General features: G+C 37.6%; 3 protein-coding genes across 4 annotated transcripts; all 3 read right to left on the minus strand.

The window, feature by feature from the left end:
• Positions 1-1,668: 1,668 nt before the first annotated feature.
• Positions 1,669-7,213, minus strand: LOC130748282 (probable beta-1,3-galactosyltransferase 14). Its single transcript, XM_057601466.1, has 7 exons — positions 6,654-7,213; positions 5,907-6,059; positions 5,745-5,827; positions 5,532-5,631; positions 4,836-4,949; positions 2,648-2,790; positions 1,669-2,153 (listed from the first exon to the last, which is right to left on the minus strand). The coding sequence occupies exons 1-7, from the start codon at positions 6,998-7,000 to the stop codon at positions 2,068-2,070; spliced, it is 1,026 nt and encodes a 341-aa protein (XP_057457449.1). The 5' UTR covers positions 7,001-7,213; the 3' UTR covers positions 1,669-2,067.
• A 1,218-nt stretch (positions 7,214-8,431) lies between these two features.
• LOC130743760 (uncharacterized) lies at positions 8,432-9,202 on the minus strand. Its single transcript, XM_057595988.1, has one exon. The coding sequence runs from the start codon at positions 9,200-9,202 to the stop codon at positions 8,432-8,434; it is 771 nt and encodes a 256-aa protein (XP_057451971.1).
• A 2,842-nt stretch (positions 9,203-12,044) lies between these two features.
• On the minus strand, positions 12,045-21,906 carry LOC130745947 (increased DNA methylation 1). 2 transcript variants are annotated; one of them, XM_057598401.1, is made up of 10 exons: positions 21,599-21,906; positions 16,881-19,851; positions 15,741-15,864; positions 15,235-15,317; positions 13,940-14,181; positions 13,697-13,783; positions 13,324-13,423; positions 12,878-13,070; positions 12,752-12,795; positions 12,486-12,650 (listed from the first exon to the last, which is right to left on the minus strand). In XM_057598401.1, the coding sequence occupies exons 2-10, from the start codon at positions 19,650-19,652 to the stop codon at positions 12,630-12,632; spliced, it is 3,666 nt and encodes a 1,221-aa protein (XP_057454384.1). In that variant the 5' UTR covers positions 19,653-19,851; positions 21,599-21,906; the 3' UTR covers positions 12,486-12,629. The 2 variants fall into 2 exon arrangements, with proteins under 2 accessions (XP_057454383.1, XP_057454384.1); XM_057598400.1 differs by having other exon boundaries at positions 12,045-12,795; positions 21,599-21,904.
• Between the last annotated feature and the right edge of the window lie 1,329 nt (positions 21,907-23,235).

Here is a 23,235-nt window from a genome sequence, read left to right on the forward strand (position 1 = left end):
TAGTTCCTATTACTAATCTAGCGTGAACAATAACCATTTCTTGATTTTAGCTATTTACTTAGGCAGATCCGTTCCTGATGGCTGATTCACTCTTTCCTCAAATAAAATTGGGTTAATGGTCAAATTAGTCATTGATTCTGTAAGCAAGTTTAATTTCAACCCTTTGGTGAAAAAATGATGTTTAATGACAATAAGAAACACCTAGTAGTTGTAAATAAACCACTACTAAATGTCACTTTTTCCCCGAAGGACTAAAATCAAACTCGCATACAAAATCAGGGGCTAATTTAACCATTAACCCAATAAAACTCAACTTCTTTATGACTTTGAACAACGAGAAAAATATGCAGCAATTTCAACATGTTCAAACCACTAGTTTGGTCAAACACTTTTTAATCAACTATCTTTCACCTTTCAACCTCAAGCTTTCAGCTTCTAGCTAGGCGGTACCAAACATAGCCTGATTTTAATTCCCATAGTTGAATAGAGGCGAGTTATTAGGTGCGCTAGTTAATAAGTCTTGCACCAGTGCATGATAGTTTTATAGCCACATAAATGGAATATTCCATTAAGATGCTATACATGTAACTGATTAAACATGTATATTATATTTATAATTTATTTTCATTAAATTTTCTCTTGACTCTAATGCCCTTTTCCCCTTTTCCATCCTGCATCCAGAGACAAGAGAACCACCGAAGGAAAATTTCTCCAACCCATGATTAGGAATTTCTCTGTTAAGTGGTGGAAGATAATTCATTGATTTTTATTAGATTGCATGAATATTGATAGATATAAAAGTAAAAAAAAAACTTAAATTTCTCTTTAATCATTTAGAAGCATCCAAAAAATGGAAGGTGAGAAAGAAAGTGGTGGTTGGTGCAGTGGGTCATTTATGCAAGACCACCGCGACATCTTCCTCTCCGCCGTCGTTGACGCTGAGCAACTAGTTTATATGCTTCTTGCCCAGATCTGGGTAATGGGTTGGTGGGATGGATGTGATTTAATCTTCAGGGTTGGGGGTTTTCCAGTTGAGAGGGAAAGAACCAAACCCCAAATGACGGATCTAGAGGAATGAAGGGGTTTTGGTGGGATTGTGCATGATTTAATCTTCTTGGGTTATGGGGTTACGAGCTTCATGGTGGAGCTTCGATTGTAATGATGTTCGTAGACCAGAGGTCACAATGGAGTCGAGAGGATGATTCGAAGCTTTGGAGTAGATCGAGCCAACCGAGTTAAGGATGAATGGAAGTGCTTGAACTTGATCTTGCAGAAGCAGGAAGATGAAGATGGGTGAATGACAGATCCAAATCCTCTGCTGAACGAAGAGGGAAGGGAAGGATTGGGGTGTGACTGTGCGGCGGCCGAAGGACTCCGGCGGGGAGGAGGCTGGGTTCCGGCGGCATGGTGGGGAAGATAGGTTCAAGGCCATGGTGGGGGAGAGACGAGTAGTAGGAGAAAATTGAAGGGTGTTTTTGTAATTTCTCTTTTATTTTTATTTTCAATTTTTTTACAACAGGTATACAAACCTGATATAGGAGGTCATTTCTCCTCTTGCATGGTGCAAGACCCAATATGTAGTTGCACCATAGACGCCACCTTGAATAGATTATGCAAAAACCCTTGAATACCTTAAGACACACATGTACAGTGCACCGCTGAGACTCGTTCAGACAAAAGACTAATGCTCCATTTCTTTAAAAGAATGACACGATTGACTTGTACATATAATCTAAACAAAAGAATGACATTAGAATCAGGTAATTAGTGCAGTTGAATGACATCATCGTCCGTAAATTCTACCTATTTTCTGGTGCTCTATGTAAAGCCTTTGTCTCCTAAAGAAGGAGGGAAAAAAGGAAAGAATCTAAGGGGAAAATGAGTGGAACAAAAAGAAAAGAAAAGAAAAGAAAGGGGGTTCTGACCGGAAGAAATGTGAATTAGAAAGCGAAAGGTTAATGGGTAGAAAAGTAATGCAATGGTAGCAGCTCTTGGCAGTAAAACATAACAAGAGCAAGCAATCTTCAAGAAACTTCTTAACTTCACTTCATAGATATATAGAGAACACTATTCATCAGATTCTGCAGTTGGACTCTGAGTGCAGCTTTCCATTTGATGGAGTTCCAACATTCTCTTTTCTGGATTGCATAGACCTGTGGGTAAAACAACACCCGGATCATTACGAAAATATTGTGCATTGATTTACACGACATGCATATATAACACTAAATGCTGACCAAAGATCTAATAAGACAAAATAACTCTAATGAAAGAGCCTCACCAAAACTAAATTCCAGTTTAATGAATCAGTTCATATTCAATCCTCAAACATGTGTAGGGTCACTCTTAAAAGTTAGGTATCAAAGCATATGCATATACATGATAGACATGTGACCATTTACTTGGGAGTTCATTGCTTTTTAAACTCCAATATCACTCTGAGAAAAATATACACCTTGATGGGACAAAAATATACAAGATAACATTGAGAAGCTTGAAACAAAAATGATCCCATAGGTAGCCCAAATTACACAGGAATAATGATAACTTAGTTTTGTTGTTTTGGGACCAAATATCCAAGGGAATGTTATTGTGAAAACTCCTGAATTCTAATTTTACTACATTTTATGCAAGGCAAGATACCAACCTGAACACTTTGGAATATCCCACACCGCGATTGATGTAGACGTGCACTCTGGAGCACAAAGTTCGTGGTTATTCTCATGGTTGACATTCATTGCAAGCATCCAAGCTCCAATTGTAACATCCTCATTGCTGAACATTCGGAAACTGTGATTAAAGCATAGTGAGAGTAGTTGAGATAGGTGAAAATTGAAGATGATAATTAAGAGATATAATATTAAATGATGGTATATAAGGAAGAAAGAGAGAAAAAAATGCTTTGGGTTTGCAAAACAACTTATATTTTGGAACGGAGGGAGTCTCTATTAAGATAGAGATAGATTTAGTTTTTATCTCTTTCCTATGTCTATATATTGTACAAGTATATTGATGAAATACACAGAAATAATTTAATCAGGTTCAAGTAATACTAATTATACTATTTCCATTTTCCCATTCCCTTCATTCACAAAAGCATTGTGAGAAAGTTTTGCTATTTCAAAAAGTTGACCACTAACATCAAGTTGGTTATGTAAATGATCTCCACCAATATAAAACAACCTTCCTCTCCTCAAGTATAACCTTTATCTTTCCTGGGAATAAGTCAGAGGCTCTGTTGATAGTCAAATTTTCTGTTCTTTTGGGATCCATTTTGTTTCTCTTCAAAGAATGAGAAAAGGAGTGTGCACTCTCAATTCTACCCCTAATGTATCAGATAACATATTCTTTTAAAAACTAAAAATACTGGGAGGATACTTCTCAAACATAGGAGTATCATATGCATAACAGTAATGGGCACGGGTACAACACCAATAACTTAGGAATTTCAAAGTGTATGGGTTTCACATCAAATATGCAAAATCCAAGAAATGATATTGAGGAAAATTAGATAAGCATTATCCATAGAACAATAGAAGGCCATTTCATGACATCAAATCTCAAACTGGAAAGACCAGAAAAAACAAGCAAACAGAAAAATCCAGCATCTAAACATCAACAATAGCAACAAGGTTACAACTACAAATATCAACAAAACAAATACATTCCTAAGATATCTATAGTCTTCATTTTACAACCATAGCCCAATTCACTCTCTTCCGTGCGAGAGGTCCGAAACTGCTTGCATCTCTCACTGTTCTACTCCACCGCCTCAGAATTGTGTAATAACACTTCCTTCAATGAACGTTATCAACACTTGCAACATGATTATCATGAATCGCATTCACGTTCCTTCTCCTCTGTTGATTAATCCTTTCAGAGCATCAAAATTGCTCCCACAATTCAAATGCCGCTGCACCACGAGCTCCGACGAGGAGAAGAACGTGAGCGGCAGCAACGATTTCAACGCCGCGCTGTCTGGGATAGTGGGCTCGCAAGTTGAAGAACTCTTGAGCAGAAAGGAGAACAGGGTTATGCTCGATGGGTTAGAGAAAGCTACGCAGAGGGTTGAAACCGCTAAGTCGCAACTTGCTATGATTGAACAACAGGAACTTGCTGTGAAGCAGTTCAAGGATTACATTGACCAGCTTGAAGACAAAGCTTCTGAGAATGTCAAAGAGATATCAGAGGCAAAAGCCTTGGTTGAGGAAGCAGAACGCACCCTGTCGCTAAATGCGGGGAGGCCCCAAAGATGGGGGTGCATTCATGGGGATGGGAAGTGAAGAAATTGATCGGGATGAAGAGAGATTGGAGTCAGTAAAAGCAGCATCTATTTCTGCCCTTGTTGGTACCATTGCAGCGCTCCCCATATGCTGCGCTCAAGTCACCAACCCAACTCAGCTGCTTCTGACTTTGGCAATCAACTTTATAAGCTGTGCATTGTTTGGAGTGACTTTTCGATACACTACAAGGAGAAATTTGGATGATGTTCAGCTTAAGACAGGGGTAGCAGCAGCTTTTGGCGTTGTTAAATATTTAGCAACCTTAAGTGGTGGACCACTTCTTGAACTGAACTTTGAAAGCTTCTTATCACATGCCCAGGATGGAACAATTTATGTGTCTGAGAATTTTTTCATTTTTGCTTGCGCTGCTGTTGGTCTTGATTACTGTCTAAAGACAGGACTTTTGAGCCCTTTTCCAATTGATAGATCAGTTTAGTGGCAATTAGAATTATTTTTTTCCAAAAGATATCTATAGGTGAATTATTTGTGAACCTAGTATCCACTGAAGATCAAGTGACCAAGAACTTTGGTTGAGGAGCAAGAAAAACTCACCTGTTATTCCTAAGAGCAACCAAGCTTGATACAACATCAGCGGAAAGAGCATATATAGGACCATAAGCATGAAGAAAATACTCCTTTCCAAGCAAATTAGAAAGTGGCTCATACCTGCAAGATTTACCAGTACAATTACTCCAAAAGCCAAAGAAGTATGTTTAGAGGGTAAGGGAAGGGAAGAAATAACAAGAAAATGATAAGGGAAAAACAGTGAAAGGTTAAACAACGAATTCCCTACCCATCATTTGGATCATTAAAATCCTCCAAAATTTGAGCAACTTTAAATCTTCATAAAAATGAATAAGGGAGAACCTTAAGGATAAGAGTAATGCTAGCAACACACCCTATAATACATTCTTACAACAAATTATTTGTTATTAAATAAAAGAGAAATGCTAGCAACACACTCTTTTAAACACTCTCTCACACACACTTCAAAAAAATGGAGGATACTTCTTGGACACATATCTATGCATGACAGAAGCAATTTAATAATTTGTATATTTTATCGCCCAACAAAAAGTGATGCAGTGAAGAGTGTAGGGGAAATCAAACCAAGATCACTGTTGTTATGGCGGATGGTGGATTACGGAGGATGGAAGCTTGCTGGAATTCCGCAATGGCATATATTTAACAGCAGGATAAAATTAAAACTTTTTGAGATAAAATATACTTAATCTGAACTGAACAAACCATTTCAGTTTCGGATCAGTGAAAACAGGGCCCTTTTTCATGCATCCTATGTAAGTCTGAGGATGAGATCTCTCTTTTGCCAGAAGTAACGATAGACGATCTGACAACAACATGTAAATGATTGCATAAATCTTAATTAGAGGGTAATCATTAATCTCATAAACAATTAAACACATGTCATGTAACCAATTTAAGCCCTGGAAGATTTGGTACCTGGCCTTAAATATATGTCATCATCAGCTTTGACATAAAAATCAGCTTCAAAAAGTGCATAAGCAGCTTTGAAGAAAGCCAACCTGTAACAAATGACCATAATCAGTTTAGCGACACACTACAGACATAAAACACAGCAGTTCCATTATTCTCAGAACACACGTTTTGTATGGGAGCTTACTGTACTCCTCTTCAATATCCAATTGAATGAAATCATCATATTCTGCTACTTCCCTTTTAAGCACAGACATCTTTGATCTATCACTCGTTCTTCCAATAACAAACCTAAAAGCCAAGCCAGTGGATTCTTCCAGGCTGCAAGCAAAAACAACTGGTCATGAAAACTACATAAAGTCAAATCATTTTCAGATCAAGGCTAAGGAAAAAGCATATGATTTTAAATGATCTTCCATGGGACATGATTCATTACAGGACATTATGGGGTCATTTTGATCCATGTAGCTAATCCTATCTAGCGGGAAAAAGCTTCAATTGTTGATTCGTTGTCATTTTGTATTTTCATACACAAATTAACTCAAGCCAAAATACACAAATTCCCTTTGAGCTCCTATACACAAGGCTAGCTAAATACAGAATGGAATCTAAAAACTAAGCCATATAAACATTGCCCTTTCATTTATTGCAATACACAATTTATAAAGACATAACACCACAAAATACTTAAACCTTCAAACCCTGATGCTGCTACAAAAAACAATCACATTTCATTCTTCAATAGCAGAACATTGGTAGTCTGACACAAGAGATTAATTTCTATGCACTGACAGTGTAACTAAAAAGTTTTAAGCAGTCATTCAATCACATTGTTCCATTTCCTATTTTAAATATTATTAAATTCAAAATTAATTATGAGCTAATAAAATGGAGCGTGCGGAACAAGATGAATACCGCTGGAGTCCATTCGGATCGGAAGGAAACCAAGTCTTCCTCAAAGATTGGCGCCTACCGACGGATCCGAACCCGGTTTGAATGCCAACAAACGCCATGACTTTATGCCTATCAGTATCAGCAACATTGAGGTGGTCGCGGAGGGAGGTAGGGCCATGGTCCCAGAGCACGCGAACCGATCTAGGGTCGCGGTTGAGGCAGCGATGGTCGCGAAAACCGGTGAATCCGAAGAAGAAAGCGAAGAGGCCAAGGAGGAGGAGGAAGGTGAGGATGATGATGCGAGAAGAAGAGAATGGTGTGGTGGCGGGGCGGGCGTAGAAGAAGGACTTGGGGGAAGAGGAAGGCATGGCTGCACCGGAACTTGAAGAAGCCCGGGTTGCGTGGTGGGAATGGAGAATTTTTTGTTCATGTCATGAAGGAAAAATAATGAAGGTTGAAGTGAATGAAGAAGGTGATTGATACTATGCACCTCAAGGGGATGTAGAAGATGGGAGAAGGAGTGAAGTGAAATTGACAGACAGTGGAACTGAAACAAGGTGGTTACCAACAGACAACAGCAACATGTAGCCAACAAGTAACAAGTATACAATAATCATTTCTTCACATCACACACTACCTCACGAAAGAGAGATACGAAGAAGAAAAAAGATAAAGTAAAAATGAATTATGTGATTTGATTGATAAAAAAGAGAAAAATAAATAGAAAATGAACGTGGAAAATAATTAAAGGTGTGTATGAATCATAACTCAATGAGTATATGTTTTTTTTTTTTGTAGAAGCCAACAAGTAAATGTTGTTATCAACATTAGTTTAAGTAATTTGTTCAGTAACTATTTAGAAATGGAGGGATTTACACATTTTATCTAATTTAGATAGTTGTTATTGTCATCACCCCGACATTTATTAATGTCACTTCTAAAGTTGTGAAACACGAAAACATTCTTCAATTTTTTTTTTCTTTCTAAGGTGACGATTGAGTTTCTCCCCACATGGGTCCACATGCATAGCATTCTTGAGGAGCAGCAGAGGGAGCATTAAGCATATGACGATGTTTGCGGTGTGAAGCTCGTTATTATCATACTATTCTATGGCGTGATTGTGTTGAATTGCTTCTCACCCCTCTATTATATGTTTTGTTGTTTATCTCATGTTTTATTAGTGATGGACACTAAAGATGGAGACCATGTTGGTGAGAGATGAATGGCAAGACTTTGGGCGTAGATCGAGTATTGTGTGTTGTGCGCCAAAGCTATTAAGCATGATAGCTATTGGTGGGTAAGGACTTAGGACCCAGGATCATGTATTTTGTATTCACGAGGGATTGGTCTTTGATTGTGTATGTAATGACTTAAGATAGTTTCTAAGTGGAGTTATAACTTAAAGAAATATAAAGTTTTGATGTTATGATTAATAAAGAAAAAGTTTTAAAATTTATAGTCTTTTTTTTTTGGTCAATGGAACAACTTTCCAAAAAAGAAGTTGAAGACCAGCTAGAGGATTACATCCAAGCTAAAAACAATGTAAACTTTGAAGACTCTAGGTACCTTGCCTACATGGCAGGACCATACAAGCCTAATCTAACCTGAAGCTTGGACTAACTTAAGGGAAACCCGACCGGGCCTTACAAACAAATTCTTATCTAAAAAAGTGCAAGGAACCACCGCTGCCATCAGTCACTCCTAGCCGAATCCTGAAAATGTTGCTTAGCCACATAGTGAGCACATAAGTATCTAGTGCGTGGAACCCAGAAGAAGCCGCACACTCTGAACAAATTGCGCTAGTCCTGGATATCCCGAAGCACAGCTTCCACCTTCCAATCCGTTCTTCTCTCACGAATCAATGACACTAAATTGAGGCAGTCCGAGACTAAGTAAATTTTGGGTAGCTCCAGGTTCATAGCCAGAAGAAGGGCCTCACGAACAGCTAAAGCTTCAGCCGCTAGCGGAGACGCTGCCCAGATTGTTTTCGAATGAGAGAGTACATTGGTGCCCTTCTCATCAAACACCACTACTGCAATCGAGCCTTTGCATGTTTCTTTGAAGTATGTTGCATCTACATTCAGCTTAAGTGTCCATGGTGGTGGAACATCCCATCTGGCTTGATAATTAGGCTTTCTTCCCTGGGTAGGTATCGGGCTGGGGGTGTTGTCTTCCATCCCATTAAGCATGCTAGCTCTGATTCTGATAGTGGTTCCCAAAGGGTCAGGAGGTCTCTGTTGAAAGTGACACTCATTCCGTTCTTTCCATATCCCCCATAAGTAGTAAGCGACTATGGTTAATCCTCTACTAAGATCCTCACTGTTTTCCTGCAACCGAATCACTAACTGAGTAAGCCAATCCTTGACTGTGAGACTCCCTTGGTGCAGATGTTGAACATGTAACTGGGAAGAGAGCCAAACTGCTCGGGTCCAAGGGCAGCCAAGAAGGAGATGGTAGACAGATTCCTCATCCTGATTGCAGATGAAACACACTGGATCAGGGGCGATATGTCTCCTAAACAAAGAAGCTTTAACTGGCAGAGCTTCATTGCAGGCTTTCCAAAGAAACATCTTGATTTTCTAGGGGACCTGGATGCCCCAAATTTGGTTCCAAATAGGATCATTTAGGATATGTGGTTGGGGGCCCCTGGCTTGCTCCTTTAGAGAGTAGGCAACTTGATACCCGGTTTTCACAGTGTACTCACCATCTTTCGTATGGGGCCAACACAATTTATCTGGAACTTGGGTGAGGCTAAGTGGGATCTGAAACACTTTGAAGGCAATCTGACGTGGGAAAGTAGAAAGTAGCTTGGGGAGGTTCCATTGTTTCACATCAGGAAGGATGAGAGAATTGACAGTCAACTCAGCATCCCCTGCCTCTGGAGCTTGAAGCACTTGGTCTGAGACCCATTTATCCTTCCACACTTTCACCTCACTACCATCACCAATGATCCATAAGCCCGCTTCCTTGAGGAACTCTTTTCCTTGGAGTATACTTTGCCATCCCCACGAGTTCCTGGCTGTCCTACCGGATTGTAGAAAACTAGAATTAGGGAAATAGAGGCCCTTCAAAGTTCTCACCCATAGAGCATCTGGCTGTGTGTAGATCCTCCATGCCTGCTTAGCAAGCAAGGCCAGGTTCATGGTGCTGAAATCCTTAAAGCCTAACCCACCCTTGCACTTGGCTTTGGAGATAAAGTGCCAGTCCTTCCAATGGATGCCACGCTCCTTGCCAGGGCTCCTCCACCAGAACCGGGCAATACTTGCACAAATGGCCTGACAGAAATTCTGAGGAAAGCGGATGATAGACATAGTGTAGGCAGACATAGCTTGAAGAACTGCTTTAATAAGCACCTCCTTACCGGCTTGGTTGAGGAGTTTCTCCTTCCATCCATCAATTTTATCAAGGACTCGTAGCTTGATCCAATTGAGCGTGTTGTTCCTCGACTTGCCCCACTCAGCTGGTAGACCCAGGTACTTGCCTGGAGAGTCCCAAGCACTCATTCTCAAAATAGAAGAAATCTGGTGCTTTGTGGAAGAGAGTGTATTGCGACTAAAGATTATTCCTGATTTTTCAATACTAATCATTTGTCCAGAAGCCAAGGTGTAATCATTCAAGATTGATATGAGCTGGTAAGCTTCTTCGCGATTTGCCTTGGCAAAAAACAGCGAATCATCCGCAAATAAAAGGTGTGTGATTGGGGGACACTCGGGAGCCATCCTCAGCCCTTGGATCCTTCCTTCCTCTTGAGCTTTCAGTAGCAAATGGGACATGGTTTCAGCTGCTAGAACAAAAAGGTACGGGGACAGCGGGTATCCTTGCCTAATACCACGTTGAGGGACGACTCTCTTGCTAACCTCTCCGTTAACCTTGAACCTGAACGAGGCCCCCGTGACACACTGCATGATTCTATCAACCCATTTCTCACTGAAGCCAAAGGAGGTCAAACAAGCCTTCAAAAAATCCCATTCCAGTCTATCGTAGGCTTTGTTCATTTCTAACTTGATAGCCATAAACTCCGTCTTGCCCTTGCACGTATTCTTGAGAAAGTGGAACGCTTCATGAGCAATGAGAATATTATCTTGGATTTGTCTTCCGCTAATGAAAGCACTTTGAGCTTGGGTGGCAAGTCGGTTCATGTGGGGTTTGAGCTTGTTGACCAGAATTTTCGTTATGACCTTGTAGAGAAAGTTACAACAACTTATAGGTCTCAGTTGTCCAATATTCTCAGGTTTGTCTACTTTGGGGACTAAAGCAACCACCGTTTCATTGATAAAGGGGGGCAGGTACCCTTCTTGGAAGAAGCTTATAACTGCTTGGCACACATCATTCTTCACGGTTTCCTAGTGTTGCTTGAAGAAGAGTCCATTCATCCCATCAGGCCCGGGGGCTTTGAGTTCACCCAAGCTATGAACTGCAGATTTGATCTCATCCTCAGTGATTATATCATCCAAGCTATCGTTGCATGCCTGAGGAACAAGCTTAGGAATAGCAGCTATCCCTTTAGAAATGTCCCGTGGTCCCACTGATCTGAAGAGGTCCCCATAATAATCTTCTACAGCCTTTAAGATTTCCATTGTTCCCTCCTTCCAATCCCCATTTCCATCCTTGATCTTGTTAATTCTGTTTCTACCTCTTCTTTGGATCGTCGTGGCGTGGAAGAATTTAGAATTGCAGTCCCCCCATTTCAACCACTTCAGCCTCGACCTCTGGCCCCAGTGCTTTTCTTCTTGCTGCCAAAGAGAGGAGATTTGTTGTTTTATAGAGCGGATTTCAGCTACGCTTTGCTCATCTTGCTGTTTATAGTCTAAGTAAAGCATTATTAGGCTTTAGCTTGCATCACAAGTATGGACGTCATATATAATCAAAGACCACTTACTCTATTAGGCTTGGGCTTGTCAGACACCAAAAGAAGGGCAGAAAAGCCCGAATTTGAAGCTCGGAATTATTATAAATACTAGTAGAATAGATTATGTCAAGCACCTTTTGCAAACTTCATCTTTTGCAGTCCTTATTTCTTAGTTTCGGTTCTTGTTTCCTTTTATTTATTTTTCTTGTTTTACGAGCTTCCACCCAAATCCATGGGTTACTAAGCTTAGAAGGAAGGTATGCAGACTTGAGATTCCATGCTTAACCAATAGATAAATTATGATAGCAAGTTGAGGTGCATAAATAAGATGATTTAAGCATTTGAGACCCCATGCTTAACCAATCGATAAATTAAGCAAGTACAGCGGCATAAGTAAGATGATTTAAGCATCGCAACAGTGCCTATTTATTTTGGAGCAGCATACCTTTCTTTGCCATCGTATCTTTGGTTACCTCCAAAATTCGTTAAGCAGAGCAAGGACACGATCTATCTTTTTTACCTCCGCTCAATCTTACATTACATATACTAGTCCAGTTTAAATGTGTCACAATTAACTCCTTTAATTCATTGCCTTGAAGATTGAACCCATTTTATGTTTCAACAATTTGAGGTTAGCATTCCTAACATATAGTACTACTAAATTACAATTTTGTTATGAACATCAAACCACTTCTCTAAACATCTACTCTACTCCAGATGCAGACTTTCCAGATGTCCCTAAAAAATCTGTTTCATCATACATCAATGAGCATTCAATATTGGAATCCATGTCAAAATTGCTGCCTGAAAAAGTCTTGCAGGACATACTTGAAAATTGGCCATGCAAAGCATTTTCCTGCACTTCATCAATTTTGATATTCTTGCCCTCAATAATTCTTAAACCTGACTCAGTACCATCTTTGTTAGCACAGCAGTTTTCGCTAGATTGCTGTACCGCCTCACTTGCCATTTGCATTTGGTTGCTGGTGCTCAACTCCTGTTGATTGGTTCCTTCCATAGATTTCTCTGATCCACCTACCATCACAGTCTTTCCTCTATAACAGCTACTTGTTTCTGTTAATTCTTTGGCTCCTAAAGCAGTCTCAACAGTTTGAGTATTATCTTCTCTGCTTGTTTCACTGCCAGCCTTATAGTCTGACTGAATTTTGCTGTCCACAGGTTCATATTCTGAATTAGCACCAACATTACTGGTAGGTTTGTTTCGAACATCTTGCGGCAATAAGGTAATTTCTTCAGAACAGATACCTACTTTGGTCATTTCATTTGATGCTAAAGTTGATTGATCACAGAGTCCTGTTTCAGTTGACAAAACTGTGATTTTAACAAGTATTTGCAATAAGAGGACAGTAACCAAATACATTAAACAAAAAATTACCTCCAGTTTTCTGCTTCCCATACAAGGGCTTTTCAAGTAACACCGTCCCAGGAAAAACCATCAAGTTGATTCTTTTCAATCTTTGCTTTTCAATGTCACTTACAGGTATGAATCCAAAGCCCTTAGTCCATGTCTCCGCCAAATCAGGAATGGCTGCTATCACAAGCTTTTCTACCTTGACAGATATTAGCATCTGCTCATGAAAGAAATATATTTAGAACATAAAAAGCGGTTAATGAAAGCCAAAAGAAGCAAAGTGAGTGGGGGAACATTTCAAACTCATAAATACATATTATAAAAGAAGTGATCAAGTGCATATATCTATATCAATTTTCCAGGCTGGATAAGGAAGTATTCGTCAACAAGTGTGAAACTGAAATAATATTTTACTATCAATTTTGTTTGAATACAAATTTTGGATGCATGAAACTGCAGCCAAATTATACCTCTTCAATTGCACTAACAAGGAGTCGGCACATTCCCTGACGACGATACTGACTGCAAGTTGCAATTAGAGGCATCTCAGCAACTGAAGATCCATGCACCCTGCAAAGGAGTAAAAGGCTCAAGAACAATGTAGTAAAAGAGATATTATTTCACATATAATTAAAGTTAATGTGACTATAAACTGATTCATTCATAAATTTACGGGAAGGGTAAGCTTGAGCATAATGGAAAAGCGATTAAATACTTGCCTTCCAATATTATAAGCATAGCCGAAATGAAGTCATTTCACATAAATGTCACAGAAGGGATTTTAACGACGCCAAATCATACCACAAATTGCGCAAGGTGAATTATCTATAGATTATGTTTTACCTGATAGATGCTACAGATACTAATACATCTTGTTTCTCCAACACCACGGTGTAAAACCCTTGAAAGTTCAGACGAGAAAATTCAGACCTGAAAGTCACAGAAATAAAAGCCTCTCAAATTAAAATGAAAAGAAATAATAAAATAAAAAACCCCAATAACTGGTGAGTGGCAGATTATTTTGACACATTTAAATAAGGAAGCACACAAGAGGAGGGAAATTTGTCTTAGTGATGTCGCACTCACCCCCAGTTGTATAAAACTTGGGGTAACATTTGGATGCCTGTTCTTGGATCCGACATTGACAAAAAACACTCCTCCATGATGGTGAGGGCGACAGCTAATTTTGTGTTGCATACTGCCTTTAGGGCAAGCCTTTGGGTAGAATGAACCTTTTGGTCGTCGTGAATGCATCTAAGAAGCATCCATGAGAAGCCATCAGCAACTTGATTAACTAACCCCACCTGAGATTGGAGACCAGAGTATACCTGCATATACCAGAGTGTCAAGTCCTTGAATACAAGTATTAAGATATGACAAATACTAACAGGTACCCTTGGGGTACTGCTTCCGGAATTCATTGGACTTTCTTCATTACCAATGTATAAATATTACATTTGAAATAAATACTTGCCAAATCTTGATTTCATAATCAGTGCCCTAAGGATATTAATAAACAAGACCCTTAAGATATGATAGGGTTTTCAGGTTATTCAGTCTTATTGTTAGGCATTTGACTTGAGCTAGTAGCAGTACTTATTTATTATTGTAAATAAGAGGTCAGGTTAGGATTTTGTAACACATTATCTAAAATCAACGGTCTAACGTTAGCACGCTGTCAGCCTTTGTTTTTCTTTGCCTAATTGTAAACCTGTAATTCTGAACAACCAGCATTACAGTAAAATAAGAAATTCATGCTGCTCGATAATATTATTGTAATAAAAGAGGGGAAAAAAGAGCAGGAGTAATGCAATTGCTCCTTCTGCCTCAAAGAGGATGCCTCTTAAAAGTGTGAATACAGAGACTGATGTTTTAGGACAACCATAAGCACCAGTGTTATATCACAAAAGCAACTATGTCTAATTGTCTATATCAACAGAGAGAGACAAAATCAACTATGCCAAATAATGTAGATTTTGTTCCATTGGTGTCAAGATACAAGCATTAATGTGAAGTCTACATTACATCCTGTTACATATAATACCATTTATGATCCTTCACCAAACATCTTAAGATTTTGAAATAGTTGGTACATGACATAATATTATAATCACCAAAATTTTACACCTCTCAATTATTAGAATCACCAAAATTATATCCGGACAGAATAAAATGAAATTATCACTAAGATTATCTTCAAAGTTTGCAAATAGTTTGAAACATAAACCACAATTTTGAATATGATAGATAGTTGATTGACTGGCACAGATTACAAGGCACGACGTTATCATGGCACATAACAGACGTGTAGACATCATTTGCTAATTCAAGAAACCTATTTCAAATGGAAATCAGAAAATTAAGAAATTGTCATAAAGTACCTCCTGACAACTCTGACCACAAAACCAAGTGTCTGAAACTGTGAGTTCTTGTTTATTTCTTTCTCTCAGGCATTTCTGATGATCTATTCATTAAAAGTTCATAATAATCAGATGGAATCATTATTGAAGCATCAAAAAGGAAAAATGTAAACAAACTTTTTTCTTCATAATCAAATTAAGAAACTGATTAAGAAACTGCATATTATGATAAATTACTAACAAGGAAGTTATAGCATGAGGCTTTCCACCATTGTGGTGGAGTTTGAGTCAAATGCATGCAACCTTACCCCCAAAGTAATAACAATGACAACATTAACAAATAACAATTGTAGTAATGAAATAGTCAAACCAACCATCAATCAAACTAGGAACATCACAATTATTTAAAAATGGTCAAACACAAAAAATGTTTATATGGTATAAGTAACAGAACTTGATGTCTATCTACAGGCACTACAGAAAGATTTAAAAGTAAAACATAAGATCAATTATGCAATATGACTTACATTTATGTTCACACTGTGAGCATTGCAATGAATCAAACGCATCTGAAGCCTCTTTATCATTGACCAAATTTCCACATATTCGACAGGTGCAGTTTGTGCAGTACCAATTGCCATCAGGGATCTCCTGATGTATAAAAACAAAACTTATATCATTATTCCAAGACTAGCCACATCCACAGCAACCGAAACAATATACAAGAGGACTTCATTAATAGTCAAATGCATGGCATATAAAGAAGCATGCATATTGGAGCAACATATATAAACATTTAGATATGCTGATAACTCAAAGCAACTCATCCATACCATCAAATGTAATATAAAGAGAGAAAATAGTCACTAATCTACTTATCAAATCGCAGCCAAAAAAAGCATAAAGCTCGTTAATCATTTGCTATTATATCATAAAAAACAAGAAAAATATAATAGTCCATGTGTTAGGATTTAAAAAACACTAACAGTAGCCACAAGGTAAAAGGCGGGAACAAGAATAATTTTTGGTATTTTTGAATATTTAAAACTGGAAAATAAACAAGAGAGAAGAGAGAAAGAGAGGGATAAGAAAAAATCCTAATGGATTCACAAAAAGGAGAACCTTTTCCAAGGAAGAATTCCTTCCGAGGGTAAAAGAAATCTAATACTCAAATGATACTCTAACCTAAGGAGAGAACTCTTATTTATAATAAACTAACCCTACTAAGCAAACGACTCTAGACCAACATAGGCCCAACTCAAATAACAAAAGCAACTCAATACCAAAGCAAATAACAAAAGCAAACGGATAAAATCAAACTCATGCCCAAACACAACAAACCCACAGACTATAATTTGGAACCCTAACACCATGACTTGTAGTAACTTCACCAATGATCAATTATTCTTGTTCACAGAAGTGACAGAACCCGCTCATGCAACATAGAAAATCACCATTACCAATTTACCATATATGTTAGGATCTGACAAATCAATCCTATCGGCAATCACCATATATGTAAAGGTGTACATATGTAGTGTAGAAATGGTACAGGAGGATGTAATAATAAAAACTCAAAACAAATTTTAGCAATGACAGGGGAAGAAAAGAAAATAATTCATTAAAACAAAAGAAAGAAACTAGCATAAACCAGAAAGCAGACAAACCTGAGTGGACAAACAAGCCAGGTGAAAAGTAGATGGACAGTTATCACAGCATATCAGCTCACCCCCCTCACCACACAACCCACACGAGTCATCATTTCTATCACTTTCATCAACAGGCACAGCTTGATTCAGACTTTTCCTGGCTTGATATTCAGCTGACCATGCTTGAAGGAGGCACACTGTAAAGGGCTCACCAGACTTCATGAAAAGATTCAAGCAGGGGCGACTTAGTGTAAACCCAGCATGAAACTTGAACTCTGATAGTGTCAGCACCTTACCACAACACTTACAAATAATACCATCTTTGGTGATCCTACCATCTTTAGTGACAGAACCATTTTTAGGGTTTCGGTATTGAATCACATCATTCAAAGATATGACCCCATGCTCAATCAACCAGGACAAAAGTGTCCTTTGTCCCAAATAATACCTCTTGCCATCCTTATTGTGCTTTCCTCCATTACAAGGGTTCCTGGGTAGCAACCTGCACCGTTCCTTTTGGCTTTTAAACTTTCTCTTGCAGGATTTAGGTCTATAACTACCTCGAATTTTCTTTGGGCTAAAGCCTTTATTCCTGAATATTGCTGATACTAATAGATCATCATCTTTAATCAGGCATCCATTGGGCTTTTTTGTTTCAGTTATGGAGTAGTTTGTTTTCCTAACATGTTGCTGGATTTCACTGACAGATGATAACTTTCCATGGTTTCTTCTTTTTCCAGCATTGTCAACTTGATAATTATGGACCTCGACCAAAGCTAACTGAGTGCCACATGCATCACGATTCTGTGACTGCACCCGGTCAGTATCAGTTGAGCCCAGCATGCGACTATGGTCTGCTGTACTTGGCTTGATTTCAGATACCCTTTTGCACTTCCTCTGCATTTTCTTTTTAAGAATAAAATTTGTGTCAGAATGTGTGTTATCTATTCTGAATAGAGTAGCCATTGATTTTTCCATTCCTTCTTCCTCACTGCATTCAGACTGTTTAATAGCTTTTGAATCATGAGAATGAACCATGTCGTGGCTCAAACCATTTGCATTATTTTTCTTTGACGTGTCCATTGGTACATCTCCATCGATTCTTTGATTTGTTTTCAGATGAACTGATCGCTCTTTATCAAAGCATTTGGAAGTTCTAATATTAGCTTGATGAACAGCATTCACTTTGGACACTTCAAGTACCTGGTTCAAATTTCTCGAGTCAGGAGGAATATCTAAAGTGGAAGCTCTTGACTGAGTACAGGCACTATCCAATCCAAAACCATGTAAAGAGACTAGATCCATGTTACTTTTGCTCACAGACATTTTGCTACATTCCATGCTGTTGGGACTATGTTGCATGACATACATATCTTCCTGGCTACCATTAGATTTCTGATCATGGCCATGGTATTTAACCAAAGCAGTTAGTGTGGTTTCAGTGGCTGTAGAAGAATCACAGAGAAAGGCTTTGTCATGTTTTTCATCAAAAGGAGCACCACCAATGTTCTTCTGAGCTGAATCAATGGGAGCATGTGTCATCTTATGCTTACCAGAAACTAAACTCCAAGATGCTTTTACTATCTCTCCCTTTTTCAGTGCACCAATCTTTTTATCAACAAATATAACTACAACAAAAGGATCCAAAAGCAACCATCGATAAGCCAACATAGCTGCAGGATCTGACTGTGTCTTTGTTTTCTCAACATTTATCAGTGCACAGGACAGATCAGACCAGAATTGGCTAATGTCAGTCCACTCCTTACAATCTGCATACATCAAATTGCACTTTTCAACAGACAAATCCTGACCACATAATCTCCAAGCTGTTGTAAATTCCCGAATGGGCTTTCCCTTTGGAGTCCTATAAACCGAATCCATGTGACGCCTACTAGGTCGTTGGCGCTTCTCAATAGACCATCCTGCCATCATAAGCAACTGCACACAATGAAACTGCAATAAAGCACGACGATCTTCTTTGTCTGGCTTTGATGATGAATTTGGGATATCCATATTAGAAGATAGAAACCCTTCTGGCATTTCCTCAGGATTTAAAGGAGACCCAGACTTCTTCACAATGGTCATTGATGGACTTGTAACTACAAGCCTGTTTGCAAAGCTCTCCTGCGAAACAGGAGAAGCAACCACTTTACTTACAAATGCCTCTTTGACAACATTCCCCTCTGCCGTAATTGATTTACAAACCATATCATCTGCATCATCTGTAGCAGCTTTTTTACTCTGTAACATGTCATGCTTAAACAAGAAGCAGCTAGATATCACACCATGTTTAGAAGATTCAACTAAGCGGAATGCAATTGGTTCATTACCACAGTCCGTAGCAGCAAGAGACGGGTTAGAAACTACTACTGTTGAAAGTCCTGATGAACAAAAAGAATTTTCTGAATTAGATCTACTACAAGGACGTTCATGCAGAGAAAATTTCATACGTTTGACAACTACATCCTCATCACTCTGGTCGTCACAAATGACATTACACCCCAGAGCAGTCTCTTTGGAATTCTGAATTACATTAATGTCCTCCACCGGATGTGTAGGTCTTGAAGACGAGGGACGCCATACAACTGAGTTTTCATTACTAGAGCCAAATGATTTAAATGTGCTTTTATTGGATTCTTGTTCAAAGTTGATAACTCCAGAAACAAGAGACCTCTGGTTAGACTGAAACAAGTCGTTACCAGAAAAGAACTCTGTAAAAATCTGTCTTTCTTCATTAGATCCTTCAAAATTATCCTCGACTAAATCTTCTATGTCATTGCCGACTGACATTGCTGCTGACTTGTGCAGTTTCACTTTACAACTTCTATTGCCGGTCTACATGTTACCAACATTATAAAAAACTAGCTCCGCGATAGTGTAAACCAATTTATGAAGTAAGGCATTTCTTCATCTATAAATTGCTGGTTGACAAACTTCATTGCTGCAAACTCCAGTTAACTCATAATATCACATTGTAAGGGTTAAGAATCTGCATAAGAAAGTAAAGGAATGTATTAAACCAATTTAAAAAAATTATAAGATCCCAAACAAGCTTTAAAATCTTAATTAAATCCATCCATATATGTTATCAAAAGGAATCATTTTGCAAAAAGAAATATATCCTATAACCCAAACAACAATCATGCAAGTATCTCTTTCCAATGTTATCATTTTCCCTCAAAATGGTATTAAGCATGAATTTGACATATATGTGAGATTAAAAATATTTTACCAGACAAAAATCACATAATCAATTTACAGCCCCACATTATTGATGAGCATCCATCACAAGGATGTATAAAGATTCTAAAATTTGAATATCTTATTATCCAAATAGCAAAAACTTTAAACCAAAAAAAAACTGCATAAAAAACATTTATGCACAAACAGGAAGCCCCCATAATAATAAAACCATTTAAACACCTAAATAAAGAAAATTTTAGCTTTGTAATAGGATAACATCCATTTATACTTCAGATATGGAACTATCATCATTCTTTTGAATGTACAACTTGCATCACCCTAAAAGATCAAGCAAAGCAATGTCATCAATTCCGCATTAGTTTTTTTTTTCCTATAACAGAAACTTCGTGAGATTGCGAGTTTGAGAAAAAAAATTAGTGGCAGAAAGAGAAAGAAAGGAAGAAAGACAGAAAGAAAGAAAGAAGACCTTTTCTTATTGAAAATCAAGAATTAAGTAGTGTTCTGAATTCTCCTCCAAGGATTTTCCCCTTTACACCAAAGAAATGTGCTCAGTTCAGATTATTTCCCAAACAATGCTTCCCTTGTACACTTTGTTATTTAACCCCTGGCGAAATTGACCTTTATTGTCTAAATCTCTAATTGTCTTTCTTATTCTTTCAAGTATACTCTCTTCATATCTTTCTTACCATCTAAGTTATTTTCTTTCCTAACAGCCCACAATTCAGACGTGCGTTTCATTATTAATCCAGGTATTGCAACAGTTTTCTTTTCTTTTTTCAATCTAGAGAAAGATTCTCATTAAAAGATCACGGCATATAGCATTTAACTGAAGGATAGAGGATCAGAGTTCGGAGATTAATAGATAATATACTTTTCAATGCAACAGTGCCTTTGAACATGGTTAGTCTCATACTTTTAATGCAGTCTGTGGCACAACATGGCAACTCTTCTTCCAAATTGTTAATTAACTATAAATGCCTCGTCATCTTTATTGCACAAGTATTTATCAAGTTCCCCTTGCTAAAGAAAAAAATTAAACCTTCAAATATAAGTGATAGAGAATGAATGATCTTTACTAACATAACAACAATTTATGTTTTCAGTTAAAATAGCAAAACAACCCTGGAAAATTAGGCAAGTATTTGCTGATAAGCATCACAAAACACATGACAAAATGCAAAGGTTGGCTTGAATCAAAATGCAAAGGCTGGCTTGAATCAAAATGCAGATGCTTGGCAAACCAAAAGGGTGTCCTCCAATTCAAAAATGAAGGAACATTTGTGTAGGAAAACAAACAGGAGAATGGCACAAATCAGAAACATATAGAGAAAGAGAAACCTTCAATTCTGGAAAACAAATCCACATGCATGAGAGAATCCAAAGCAAATAAAGCTCACATTCATCACAGATGAAAACCTTTCTACCCAGCTCAGATCAATAAAAGGGATTCAAATCCGTCCTCAGAAATCACAAGAAATAAAATTAAAAAAACAATCTTTTCAACAATCAGACACGACCCAGAAAATTCTTACCAGGAATTATAGCCATGAATGATGAGTCACCCACCCAGCAGAAAGGAAGAAGAACCATACAACACTGAATTAGGGTTCCTCAGAATTGAAGAAAGGTTGCCAGCATCTCTGAGCAGAAAGCATGAATTGATAACCTCCCTAGCTAAGCTTCATTGAACCCACCCCACCTTCAGACAGAGCTTTGGGAAATCCCAACAATGGTAGCAGATAACAAAGACAAAGATAAAGACAGAGACAAAACACAACCTCTTTCCCCTTCTCTCTCTTAAGCATCACCCATGTGAGAAGTACTTAACTTAACTTGTCTGTACCATCATAACTAAACCACTTGGTGGCTCATTTTTAGGACATGTTATGTTCACACTTAATTTACCTCTATTTTTAGAGCTATATATTAATATTAATTGAAGTAAGAGAAATAAGCGATAGGATTGAAAAATAGGAAAAATATAAGAAAATTGAGTAAAAATGAGATAAAATAGAAATGAAATGTAATGTAATAAAATTGTACTTTTTCTATTTTAATATAAGTGTTCACTTAGAGCAAAAATATTTGTTTCATAATAACCGTCCACTTAAAATTTCAAAGTTGCACCTTAAGTGGCAAACTAGGAAAACAAATAATATATTTTTAAAAGTTAACAATATTTATTGCATTACGAGCATCTCCAATGTTAGTTCTTATAGATAAGTTCTTAAGCATTATTCATGTGTGTCTGTACTGTCATATGTGCTTAAGCAACTTTCAAACAATTTTACATATTTTGTTTCAATCACGAATTCTTAGTTCTTATTTTTTTAACATTATTTATGTTGTTTATATTATATGAGAGATAATAATGTTTTTTTTATGCTGTTTATATTATATAAGAGCTAATTCTTATTTTAATAATGTTCTTGCTTATAAAAAAATAAATTTAGTTCTTAACTTAAACTCACTTCTCAAAACTAGCATTGAAAATGCTTTTAATATGTATGTTTTTTCTTTTTCTGAACACTTTTATATTGAAACGGGCAAAATATTTTTAAGTTTTAACCACTTTTGAATGAAGCACCTACGCTCTCTCTCATTAAGATTGAGTTGCTTTCTATGAAATGGCCAAATGGGCCCCACCTTAAAGAAACTAAACTTTCTGTTCATTCTTCCTTCTCCTTAAGCATTTCCCATTTGTTCATCAGGTGGAGGGACAGCATATTTTGTTTGGTGTAAATATGGTTCATTACTCAGTTACACTAAACTCATCATACGAGATTTTTGTGATGATTTATTTGCGGCGAATAATAATGCCTATCTATCTATGACTAATTCAAGTTATGTTAGTGTTAGACTACTGTGTTATGTGGCGCTATCAGAAAGGCCCAAGCAATTAATGGTGTCACTTCTCACTTACCTCAACACTTACTCTATGTGGGGCACGTGTGAATTGAATTACCTTCTTTTTTTCTTTAAATTTTTAGTTAATGTTATTCCAAAGCTTTTTGATACTTTCCTACTCACCTACTCACTTTTTCTTTTTTCTTTTTTCAAGGGAAATTTTACTCTAACCATCAAGTAGTGGAACCACATCTAAATCTCAATCTCAATATAAATAAAAGGAAAAATCATTAGAAGGAAAGTTTGCCATGTATCATCGAAG

The sequence above is a fragment of the Lotus japonicus genome, chromosome 3 (assembly GCF_012489685.1).
Source record: "Lotus japonicus ecotype B-129 chromosome 3, LjGifu_v1.2".
NCBI lineage: Eukaryota > Viridiplantae > Streptophyta > Magnoliopsida > Fabales > Fabaceae > Lotus > Lotus japonicus.

Coding starts and splice junctions, on each gene's coding strand:
- LOC130748282 (XM_057601466.1), bottom strand. CDS start 7,000: ATGCCTTCCTCTTCCCCCAAGTCCTTCTTCTACGCCCGCCCCGCCACC. Junction 2,791..4,835: donor GTTGCTCTTAGGAATAACAG/GTGAGTTTTTCT, acceptor CTTTAATCACAG/TTTCCGAATGTTCAGCAATG. Junction 2,154..2,647: donor GGATATTCCAAAGTGTTCAG/GTTGGTATCTTG, acceptor TTTTACCCACAG/GTCTATGCAATCCAGAAAAG.
- LOC130743760 (XM_057595988.1), bottom strand. CDS start 9,202: ATGTTTCTTTGGAAAGCCTGCAATGAAGCTCTGCCAGTTAAAGCTTCT.
- LOC130745947 (XM_057598400.1), bottom strand. CDS start 19,652: ATGTCAGTCGGCAATGACATAGAAGATTTAGTCGAGGATAATTTTGAA. Junction 14,182..15,234: donor GTGGTCAGAGTTGTCAGGAG/GTACTTTATGAC, acceptor TGGTATATGCAG/GTATACTCTGGTCTCCAATC. Junction 13,424..13,696: donor GTATCTGTAGCATCTATCAG/GTAAAACATAAT, acceptor ACTCCTTTGCAG/GGTGCATGGATCTTCAGTTG.